The sequence below is a fragment of the Hyposmocoma kahamanoa genome, unplaced genomic scaffold, assembly GCF_003589595.1.
Source record: "Hyposmocoma kahamanoa isolate Upper Pololo Valley unplaced genomic scaffold, ASM358959v1 100021, whole genome shotgun sequence".
In the NCBI taxonomy this organism is placed as follows: domain Eukaryota; kingdom Metazoa; phylum Arthropoda; class Insecta; order Lepidoptera; family Cosmopterigidae; genus Hyposmocoma; species Hyposmocoma kahamanoa.
Genome location: NW_020653200.1, coordinates 9134200 through 9147180, shown reverse-complemented (window position 1 = coordinate 9147180; position 12981 = coordinate 9134200). Strand labels below are relative to the sequence as shown.

Here is a 12981-nt window from a genome sequence, read left to right as displayed (position 1 = left end):
CCAAGCCAGAAACAAGATAATCAGCAAATGAAAGAAACCCTCAAGAGCCGCTGTATTCGAAGAGAGCCAATGTATTTTTTGTAACCGTAGTAAGACAATCTTCAGCACTACCCTGATACATTACAATCGCATTCAAGTTTTGCATTACATATACATATATACCATATGACCGTAGAGTATCTAGAAAAAGACGTCCTTCGTAGAACCTCTGGAAATATATGTTGTTGTGAACTATAAGCTTAAGTCAGAACACGGTCAGAAGCATGTAGTAATTTAATTAGTACATTTATTGGACGTTTAGCTCTTTTCCCATTGTTAGTTTGCTGGGTCTTAGGAGATTAAAACAGCACCTTTAGGGTTACAACTAAAGAAGGCCTTTTCAGGACTACAATATTTTTTTATTAGTTTCGAATTTACTAAACGTACGATTAAGTTGTAGCCATCGAGTATATAACCAGAAATAGAGACGAAATGTTATTTAATTTGAAAACTATTCTGTATACTTAGAATAATAACGCATAGAAACCTAGTCCGCACACGCTAAGTGAGGCAAATTGAAGCGCGCCCAATGGGCCTACACGAGCGGGCGGGCCGTCAGTGCTCAAGGTCAACTTGCACCGCGAACAGCTCAAGAATTTTAGCTTGAAATGACGAAATGTGCGGTAAATAAGTATAAAAATACGTCAGACAAACATAAAATAGATACTAACATCGCATTCCACAAGGAAGTAACGCGTTTCAACTTGTATTTTTATATAAATATTCACTAAAACTGAAAATTAATTTCGCTGCAACAAGACACGAAAATGTTGCAAAGTAACGAATTTCTTTCTCCCAATTTTGCTATTCTGTTTCAAAATAATTATATTACGTAATTTTTTGACAATAGGCAATATCGTGATGGCTGCAGATTTTTTTTATTCTAATGTAATTATGCATTTGACCTCCATTTCTGCAAGTTGAATGCGTACAAATGTTGTCTACAAAGAACAACCCCTAGAGTTTCTTGCTCATACTTCTCCGGGGAATCTGCCTTACGAATGAGCGGTAGAATTTAACCAATGTGACGATTTTGAAGTGTAATAATGCTTACCTATGAAATAAAGATTATTTTGATTTTGATTCTGGGTACCGTTTACGGGGTATCTGGGGGTGCTAATTACGAATATAGCACTGATCGACAGTAACGATCGACAAAATCGAGCAAATCTGTAGGCACCTGATCGACAATGTCGGGCAAATCTGTAGGCACCTTTAACTTAGTGATTGAACTTGATCGAAGAGTTAAGCAAGATACAATTTCCCTATTTTTGAGGGAAATGTTATTCCATGGCATCATTATTTGTATATTTTTGTGCGTGCGGACGAGCGTAGATACAAGTTGCTTACGCCTACATGAATTTGATTTTTGCCTCACTTGTGACAGTTCGTTTCATATGAAACTATCATTCTATGCGTTATTATTCTAAGTCTGTATATATTTTTTTATACAATTACTGACTTATTATGTGTAACTTTGTAATCTGAGATGTGTAAGCAGATTTGAATGCATCGCAAACTGTACAGATAATTATTGAGTTAGAAACCGGGTCGGGTGCGATTTTCCTAAATATTTCGTTAACAGGACCCGGTTTTGTACTTAGAATAATAAATAATTATTATACGTAGTAGGTACTATTAGGTACTCATAAAGTGAGCATGCATATTATTGATATTATGAATACCTAAATAATACTATTGCATAACTATAGGTAATTACATAAGGTCTTAAAATATTACATTGGTTTGTGCTCTATAGTCTACCAGTTAAGGTGTCCAATATTATTTAAATGTTACAGAATAAAATTAAATTACATCACAATATGAAAAAAAAACAATTATTAATAAACATGTGTCAATAATAATTACTGCTGCTGACTGCGCCGCCATTATCAGCTGAATTCGCTTACCAAAGAGACGGCGGTTGACTTCGTGTAAATAGCAAGTCAACCTTTGCATGCGCAGCATCGAGTATATAACCAGAAATAGAGTCGAAATAAGGACTATATATTCCTGGTAACACATTAGCGATACAGCTCTTATAAATATCAACTCTCGTTTGCACTGAAATATAGACATGCCAACTAGTGACCTGTGTGTACGTCTCCGTATATTCCAAAAAATATTGTGTATTTATTGTAAATATATCTAACAATGCCGTGCTGTTCTATTCGGTGGTGTGGGAAAAATAGCAAAACACCTAATTACAAAACAAACAGAATCACATTTCATCGGTAAATGAATATAAATATGTAATTTTGCAATTTTCGTCCATTATAGCAAAGCTCATATTATCTGGTCGATTTGAAGTGAAACAGTTGACGACACCCATTGACGACACCCGTCAATTGCTTCGAATTCGGGCTAGCCAGTCGGAGCGCAGTTGTCACAGTAATGATATGGCAGAATACTTTTCAAAGAAATAAATGACATTTCGTCTCTATTTCTGATTATATACTCGATGTTGCGCAGGTTGAGCACATTGTATGCCGAAGGCAGTAGTCGATAAACACGCTACACTCGTTACGTGTAATCCAGGTACCAGGATGTTACAAATTCAACTCTACTTTGAACATATTACATTAAAAAAATATAATTATGATGTACCAATGATATTCTATGAGTACCAGAAGCACAAATAAATTAGCTACGCTTCATAGTCGTATTCACGAAGTCACAAAGGGCCAAAGTAGGTATATGAGCTTCTAGTATAATAAGATTCTTGTTAATATTAAAAATTGCCTTTTACGAGGTTTATGTCTGTCGTAAACCAAAACTTAATACAGCAGGTTACAATACATGCAACAGTTACATAGTATTATGCGTTGCTTAGATAGGAGCCGTCCTATCACAAATAATATGACATATTTAATTAATTATTGTAAATGATAAACGTGAACCAACTCGTCTTTACAAAAAAGAATCCTAAGACTTGCTCACACATTCTGAGTAACAGCGTTTATTCAATTCGGCGGTTTCAAGTGTACGTAGCTTTAAAATTTTTCAATTTCTCACACTCTGGGTATTGTTAACTTTTCTAGCAAGTCTAGCCACGTAAAATAAAACAATTAATACTCATGTTGAGGTCCTTTAATAATTTTTGTTACAAATATTAAATATGCATTAAATAGAACAGTCAAGAGCACATCAAGTTTGACTCTTTGGATTTTGGACCATTCTTATCGCGAACGGAGCGTATGAGTCGAATTGATATCTTAAGTGTGAGGCTTGATGTCCACTTGACTCTGTACAAATAAATACTTGATTATGTAATTGTATACTACATACGAAGATTTATATTTTTCATACAATTACGAAAGTTAAGTTGGATAAGTATAAAAATGCATAATTTTCGAAATAATAGGTAAGCCTGGAGTTATGAAAAAAACTTCTAAAAATATTAAAATGCCAACATTTTATATTTACTATAAATATGACACACAATAAAATATACTAGTATTTTTGATACCTGTATAAACATTCATTGCTTTTCGACAATAGCGGCTTAAACAAAAATAGTTCAATTTCTACTTATCATGCAGCTGTATTCAGAACATGCAAAATTTTCTTGTGTTTAAGGTACCAAGCTTTTTATTGGTTAAAATAGTAGAGATAACCGCTTTTACGATTTGCCGGCCTCAGTTATTTTTATTATTTCCTGATAAACCAGAGGTGTTTTTGAGATAGGCCGATAGTCTAGAAAGTGAGATTAAGTAAAAGCAAAATTTTGGTAAATGCGTAAATTCTTATCGAATATTACATAAAAAATACGAAAAATAATGCCCGGTACATTTTCGTATTAAATAAAAACGAAATAGACTAGACAACGGACCATGTGGTACGTATTTATAACACAGATTTATTTAGAAAAAAATAGTTATTCTTACAGTCTATCTTCGCACTAAAGGTAGCAGGGGCTGCTACTCCGCCATTTATTGCTCCCACTAAATAAGTAGGTAAGTAAAGTGCAGTTGAGTGAGGACCAATTAGAATACCTCTCAAATCCTAGACAAAACAATGAGCAGGCATGTATAGATAACAGATTTAAAATACGAATTTGTTAGTCTCAGAACAAAAGTTGTTTGTTTTAATGATAATAATGCCGTATTAACGTGTTGCGAATAATTTCAAAATAACCTTGTAGAAATAGAAATCATTACCCGAACTAGGTGATTGATAAAACAATTTTACTTTTTACTTTTAAAATTACAAGAGTATTTCTAAAACAAACCATAATTAATAGCTTAAAAAATATTCTTGTCTAATACCTACCTAACGTTAATAATTAATGCCTTTATCATACTACGTTATGAATGACTAAAGGCGTTTTTTAGTCCAATAAAGATAAAACGTAACGAAAGTAACCGCTGAGCGCTCGCCAACTATCCAGCACAAAGTAGACGGCGATAAAGATTTCATTGAATGAGTCCTCGCGGTCAAAGCGCAGCTCTTTCGGCGCATGTGCAACTGTACACGAGTTTCGCAGCGATAAGGGAAAATTTAGATGACAAGTGTTAGAGGCGCGTTATAAGTATCTGTTTATACAAAGTCGACTGTCGCGTCTTCGACAAGCAAATCCTTCATGAAACTGATTAGGTAGGTATTCTCCGACCAGCTCTAGAGCATCGCGGTGGGACGCGTCTGAAGCCAAGTTGCAACTCGTTTGGGCAACCGTCTCGATTGCCGTACGCATCCGAGTCGCTAATGATTACTGATTTTACACTTAATCGAGTCAGTCGACGTCCGTCACGCTCGATAGCGAAATATGGTCGTCAAACAACTTCGTGTTTACACTGGGTATGTTGTTGTCTTTGGCGGCAAATGCGTCCTAACGCTTGTCATCTGAATCAGGTCACATGCGCAACAAAATACTTAAACAACTAAATAAAAAAAAACAGTTATAAATACAACAAGATCATTGTTTACTTTTGTATTATTCTGTTTTACGCTTATACTAATTACTTATACTTATTACGTACACTATAACATCCTACTAATAAACAAATTATTCTATTTAAATACATTAACATGTTTACTACGTCGCCCCATATAAAGGAATAGGCATACAATAATTTATTAATAAAATTCTAGAAACTACATATTTTATCATTTGCTACATTTTATCACAAGTTTTTTTCGAAATATTGCTATGTGTTTTGTTATACCGGGTGGAAATTGTAATGCCACCTGGAGGAAAAGTACTCTAAATACTGGAGATAGAATTTTTTACTTAAAGGAAACATTCGTTTATTTTTTAAAAGAAATAAAACTGTATTCATAGATTTTCGAAAATTTCAAGCAACACGCGGGAATCGAACCCGCTTTAATCTAAAAAAAATGCACCCTGCACTTTTATTGCATCGATCGATAGGGTTAAATTATAAGAATAAAGTCTCTCTCATAAAATTGGTTAATTAAATGAAAAAAAGAACCATGAAATCTTAACGAAAAATTAATAAAACGAAAAAAATGGTTATCTGACTCGTTTACACTCGCATAGAATTTAAGATAAATGCGAGATCACCAGATCTCACCCCTTTAGATTTTTTTTGTGGGGTTATGTTAAAAATCAAATTTACCTTAAATTCTATGCGAGTGTAAACGAGTTGAAGGCTGAGGTTCAGAATACGATTTGTAATACAATTCATCACAACACGTTATTAAAAGTTACTCAAAATGAATTCGTTAAAAGATTAAATTTGTGTATCCAAGAAAATGGAGATTTTATTCTTATAATTAACCCTATCGATCGATGCAATAAAAGTGCAGGGTACATTTTTTTCAGATTAAAGCGGGTTCGATTACCGCGTGTTGCTAGAAATTTTCCAAAAACTTTTAAAAAAGCAGTTTAATTTCTTTTAAAAAATAAAGGAATGTATCCTTTGAGTAAAAATTTCTACCTCCAATATTTAGAGTACTTTCCCTCCAGGTGGCATTACAAATTTCCACCCTGTATAATAGGAATAGTCGCCTTAGAGTGAAAACGCGTTACGACGCGCGCGTACACATATTTCTCATAGTTCGTTTTCACTGATTGTTGTTGAAGAAAAGCTTATAAAGTATCTGAAAGAGGTATAATTTAACTAATTAAAATGCTAATTACAAACGTTATTGCGTTTACTACATTTTACACAACAATTTTATCTTCGCACTGAAATATTACATAGACGAGATTTTCACTCTAAAACGACGGTATATAGTGTCTTTAGAGCAAAAATTACGCTACGCTCGTTTTTTTTAATTTCAACTTGATTTTTCCAAGATCTAAGAAACAAACACGAAACAAACAAAGTTCATTCGCTGTTTTCAAATTATCATAAATCATTAGAAAACAAGTACTTTTTTAAACTTACGTATATAGTTTTTTGTACTAATTTCCATTATGACAATCAACTACAAATAATTATCGCCTTAAAGGTGTAAGCTAATAACCTGCGAGAATTGTATTTAAATTTCTGAATAGATAACTAGAATTAGCTTTGTGCACTAGCACATGGTGCGTATTCTAAACACTTGCAACTTGTATCATTAGTAAGAAAGTAAGCGCCATTCATTGAATAAAACTTTCAAAATTAAATGACGAACAATATAATTGTAATTGAAAGACACCGCGGATTCCCGGTTTTACCATTAGTGGGGAAAATCAGAGGTACTAACCTAACCCTAACCAAGGTAATAGGTTATTAATTAATGTCATTTTAAAGTAATATTTTCGAAAATAACGTTTGCATTTCGATTATCACCGTGAAAGTACTATTAATGAAAAAGAAATATCTAGAAAGTACTTTTTACCAGCAGTTGTTTCATTCAGAGTAAAACGGGAACTATAATGCGTCGTTACTCTTGATCTGTTTATCCTCTTTCTATCAATAAGATTATTGTTTTTAGTATTTATTTTTTAACTTTTGGTCACAGATATACGTTTTTAAATTTTCCATTGCCATTAAATATGCTATAAAAATTGTAGTCTTTCCAAAACCATACGTCAAACCGTTCCTTGTGAGCAATTATCACGATTTCACTTCGTCTCCCGACGTCTACAAACTCGATGTTTACAAACGACGTCTTTTCACACTTGGAGGGTCACACCCACTCGCCTGCAACGAAAAAATTCTCTTCATTGACCCGAATGAAACTAATCATTAGTATTGGGACTCGTGCCCAACGTATGTAAAGTAGAATGTTCGTAAGAATGTATGTTTTATGGGAATTGTATGTTTCCCTGAGTACACCGTTCGGTTGAGGTAGGTTGATGTAAAATATGTAAGGCACCGTACTGTCCGAAGGTTTTTATTGTACTAAATATATACGTATAATTAATTATACATAAAATGTAAGCGCAACAATGCGCACGATCAGCAACATATTTAGGTTAAGTTACGACATATCTAATGTACTGGTCGTACAATTAGGTTGTCGTTGTACACTGCAGAAGACCGGTTTCAGGACCCAGCCAAGAAAGTAATTACTAGAAACCTAAATATTACATGTAACAAGAAGGTGCCACTGGGTAGTTCCACAAAAGGGAAAATTTTAAGAGATCATCTCGTAGCCCCTTCATTTTTTAATGATGTATTTTCAATAGATCTCTAATTGGTTTCTATTTGGACACCGAAGATCAGCATTAGAAACGGCTTATAAATTTTAAATATTGCAACGTTGTAAAGTCGCAGCCGTATTGTTCATAGCGCCGTATTACATTAAGGCTACAAAACGGCGCTGTTTTCTAGTACGGCTACCTCGTGTTTCGCCGGATTGCAATTCGCTTAAAAAAACAGTACGCCGCATTGTAACAGCACGTGGCGTTTCACAAAGCGGCTTAGAAATGTGCCGCCGAAATACAATAGGGTGCGGCATTGTTACGCCGATTTGTGATACTTAGTTCCAAAAATAGCCGCCAGTAGCGCTGCATTATCATAACAACAAAAATGGCGTCGCAAACATCAACTGTATCTCAACAAAGTGCAAACTATATTAGTTTTAGGAGTAGAAAAAGTAAAAATATGCGTAAAAATAGTGAATAATGGTGAACATAAGTAACAAATTATTTCTCTTCTCATAATTTACTCTTGCTAAAAAAACGGGTAGGTAGTAATAAAAGCTCCGAAAAGTATAATTCAAAATATGAACATTACTGCGTTCTTTACTAAGCTACGAAAACTTTTGTGCAAATAAAAATATAAAAATAACCGAACGAAATACTGAAAGTTCCGAAAAATGTTGCTAACGCAATACTACTCTCGACCAACTTAATAAAATATAAATTTTGCTTAAAACTATTATTAGCCATTTTTATCCTAAATTATATTAATTATAATATGATTTAACTGAAAAGATTTTGATTTTGAGATTTGGTCCGTTGGTTCGTTTCGTGGCTTAGTTGGCATAGTGGACGCTATGCCAACTAAGCCACGAAACGGTTTATTGGAAGACACTGGTTCGAATCCAGCCCCGAATCAGATCGAAGGAAATTTTTGTTAGTGTCCGATCTTTGTATTAATAATTATAACAAACTAGTGGAGTAATTTCAATGACTTCAATAAAGTTTAGAGTTTGCCGGATTTACATTTCTCTGACGTGTCGTATTGTGACGTCAGAACGGTATCGGTTTCATATTATTAAATGTATTATTGTATAGGTTAAATTTATATTAGCGTTTCGCATAATGACGTGACGGCTTGTGCTGTGTGTATGAAACCATGTGGTGTTATAAAACCGCTACCGTTATGACACGTTATGACACGATACGTAAGCCCCATTAGTTTTGATTATAGTGACCCTCCCTACCGACCCTTAAGGTATACGAGAAGGGCACTATGACCTGCGCGAGCGAATCCGCACAGGGACCATCTAAGATAGGTCCCAACCCCGGATCAGCACGTTTCCACGGACTTCAACTTGGTTCTCTGTAAGGCTAGTGCTTTAAGTGAGCCGCCCCGGGTGCACGTACAGCTAGGGACACTGAAAAAGTGTCGATACTTTTTGGTATCGAGTACTTTTCCCTCCGATACCGATACTTTTCAGGTGTTAGTACTTTTTAAAAAGTATCGTAATCATTTCGAATAATTCCTATTTAGGACACTACTCATATAATAACGCAAGCCACCTAACGATTTTTTTTTAAATGGCAACGTTTATCACGAATTACTTGGCTGTATAGTGTACGCCACCATTTGCTTCTTTAGAAGAAGAAGAAGTTGGTCCCTTCTTCAGAACGTTTGTTCTCAAAAGCAGGAAATGCAGTATCAAACTGCCTCCGTGGCCGAACGGTTACCATGCCGGACTGCCACGCAGAGGTCCCAGGTTCGATTCCCGGGCCGGGAGAAATATTTGTATGACCTACATTTATTTCTCTCGTGAGTTTGGGTGTAATTTGTGGTTGTCTATGTGTGTGTCCATGGCACCCGCGACACAGGGTTTCCCTAGTGCGGGGCTATGTTGAGTGTGTGCGTTGTTGTTGTTAAAGACGAGAAACAGACCGTTACCAAATACATTTTTGTTTTTAAGTGATTGTACAAAGTAGGAGAGGGAAATTGAAAATTTAAGTAACACAAATTATGTGAAATGACGATTCATTGAATTGATCAAGTGATTGAATTAATCAAATTCTTTTGTTATTTGTTTCAACTAAAAATCATAAATCAATAAAAAAAGACAAAGACTTATTAATTCATGTGTTTTATTCTGTCTTTAAGTAGGGAAAACCTGTAGGATTAAAGTATCGATACCTCAAGGTAGTTATTGTTTCGATACTTTTATGAGTATAATACTTTTTAACCGCTACTACTCATGAGTACAGTATCGATTCTTTTGATTATTATTTTGACTAGATACTGGCACCGTCTCTATTTTCCAGATAGGTACCGGAGTTGTAGGCACGCTCACTTCCCGTCGAGCTCCGTACGACTAACGGTTGCCACCGCTGAGCCGCCGACTCTAAGACACGATACGTCAGACAAATGTAAATCCGGTAAATCTTAAATGTCAAGCTTGACGTCATCTTGACTCAGTACCTCTATTCACGACCACCGTTGCTGCAGCCGATCTCTCTCCTGCATAAGCAGTTCGGTCTCTTGCTTCAGCCGTTCGGTGGCCTGGTTCAGCCACTCGCGGTCCTGCTTGGTGCCTTCGCGCTCATTTTTCAATTTGGTTATTGCAAACACCATATCTGGAAGTGAAGAGGCAAAAACTTACACGTTACTTAAGAGTGACTACAAAATGTCAAGTCTACGTATAAATACACTGGAACTGAGTTAAAATAATATTTAATTAAAAACACTAACAAAGTTTTTTATAGAGTGAAAATAAGCTGTGCATTTTATAATAACTCTGTCAATTCTAATTCCATAATAACAATTATAATTTCAATATTCACTAGTTCGTTGTTGTAATTGAGACAAGGACCGAATAAGTAAAATGGCCCGCATCAGGCGAAAATGTCGCTGGTCCATCATGACCTATCGAATCCAAGGATTTTTTCTTTGAATTTGTTCGGTCTTTAATATCAATTATAACAATTTATAATTTGCTTCACAAAACATTCGCATGAAAGCATAGAACAAAAGCGCAGTTAAGAATAGCGAAGTAGAACAAAGAAAATTGTAATGACCAAAATCAAGAAATCGCTATGCTTCACTTAATTATAATATATGTACACGTGTGAGTATTTGAGAAACGTATAGTTATAATTTCGGTATAATGCACGCAAGCACGAAAAGTATGTAATTATTGTTTTCGGGTTGTGTTCATTCCGCTTAAAAAACAGGCATCAGCGTAGAGGAAGAAAATCTGATTAATCTGAATGGAAAATTATCTGATTGATATTGAATGAATGAAGAACGAAACTCTTTATCGCACACAAAATTACAGTGGTAACATAGAACAGTAACTGAAATTTAAAAATAGTAAGTTAATGTGTAAATGTGGCCGTATTGCTATGGAACAATATTTCCAGAAATCTGAAGGTAAAAATTTGGGATGTGCAAAATAGGTGCAACCAAAGAATATTTTCATAATTACACTACATAATAAATACTAATAGAATACATATCACTTAGATAGAATACGGATATATACATATACATAAATAAATAAATAAATAATAATATTAAATACTCTATTTATGAAGTGAGAATTATAAAACATACAATACAGCACATTAATGAATGGATAGGAGTAAAAAGGCGAAACTTAGGAGTTGAGGAAGGACATTGACGACTTTTAATAGAATACATATTACGTAGATAGAATACGGATACATACATATACATAAATAAACAAATAATAAAATTAAATACTTAAATACTTTACTATACACAATACAGCACATTAATGAATGGATAGGGGTAAATAGACTGAACTTAAGAGTTGAGGAACGGCATTGATGACTTTTGAATAGAATAATTAACACGTAGATAGAATACGGATATATACATATACATAAATAAATGAATAAATAATAATTTTAAATACTTTACTTATGAAGTGAGAATTATAAAACATAAAATACAGGACATTAATGAATGGATAAGGATAAAAAGACGAAACTTAGGAGTTGAGGAACGACGTTGATGACTTTTGAATAGGATACATATTATGAAGTGAGAATTATAAAACATAAAATACAGGACATTAATGAATGGACAGGGGTAAAAAGTCGAAACTTAGGAGTTGAGGAACGATATTGATGACTTTTGTCTGTAACAATTTATCAAAAGTCAAAGACATCGAGTATGTCAAAGAAGACATGCCGTATCAGCGGCAACAACAAATAAAATTGATAGTTTTTTTTTACATCGTTGCACAATGAATGTAATATTACAAAATACCCTTTTTTATAAAATGTCAGTAAGCATTTCAGTTCTCTCACCTGATGGAAAGTGATGTAGAGGTCGACGATGGTGGATGCACACCTTAATAATGCCTATTCACTCTCGCCTTGAAAAGGTCCAAGTTGTAACGTTCAGGGAACAAGTCTGCAGGCAGGCAATTCCACTCCATAGCCGTTCGCCATATAAGTGTGGATAAACCTTTGGGATTGGAACCTCGTAAATTAACTGTACTTACGATCCAGTTCAAAGTAGACAGCTTCATGCAATAGAAGTTCCATATGAGGGAAATCGGCGGGTAGCAGCAGTTTTTTATTGCGAAGGAAGTTCAAAATGTGCCGGAACATGTCTCCATCGCGATCAATGAAGTAGTGCTGCTTCAAAGTATCTAGGACTATGGGAATTGTTCCGTTGAACATCTTGCCTAGGCGCGATTCTGGATATCTGGAATTGAACATATGAATTTGTGAATGATTTGTTTTGTATATGCTGATTGGTAGTATTCTTATTACTTTGAAATTGGATTAACGAATATTATATCACGTTTTTCCATATTACGAGAGTGTTCCTAGGTATATGTTTTTTTATTACTATTATACCAAGTGACGGAATGAACAAGTCGTGCGCCTAGTGGTAAGCAATACGCCTGTCTATGGCAGGTGCAGTTGCGCTCAAAACTGAATCGCGAAGATCTGAGGGGTACTGCCATTACGCCCATCGCCTTTAGACATAAGTAGGAAAGTCCCCTATGTGCCTGTAATTTCACTAGCACCCTTACCTTTTAAAACCGAAACGCAGTAATACTCACATTACTGTTTGGCGGCAGAAATAGGCAAGGTGGCAGTATTCTTTAGACGAACTCTTTCACAAGGAGTTCTACTGCTATTAAACCGTAAACTGTATGTAATTATGGACTTAGGTATAATTCTGCAAACAGCTCATACTAATGTAAATCGATGCAACGATTTTGCGAATATACGTAAGCATGAGGTCTGTCGATTTCGACATATTGTACATCTGGCAAGATATTTATGTTCGTGCCCTCGAGTGAGTTGATTAAAAGAGCTGGCAGACTGAGGCGGGCGGGCGAAGGCGCAGTGTATATTCCGCAGGG

The 12981-nt window shown here is 34.9% G+C and overlaps 1 protein-coding gene across 1 annotated transcript in view; it reads right to left on the bottom strand.

Annotated features, from left to right (window-relative positions):
- Positions 1-6875: 6875 nt before the first annotated feature.
- Positions 6876-12981, bottom strand: part of LOC113227761 (BTB/POZ domain-containing protein KCTD1) — a 28723-nt gene continuing 22617 nt past the window's right edge. Inside the window, exons 3-5 of the mRNA XM_026460761.1 lie at positions 12106-12311; positions 10053-10207; positions 6876-7136 (exon numbers count right to left, since the gene is read on the bottom strand). Coding sequence (XP_026316546.1) covers positions 10059-10207; positions 12106-12311 — 355 coding nt within the window. The 3' untranslated portion in view covers positions 6876-7136; positions 10053-10058. The remainder of the gene's footprint in view (positions 7137-10052; positions 10208-12105; positions 12312-12981) is intronic.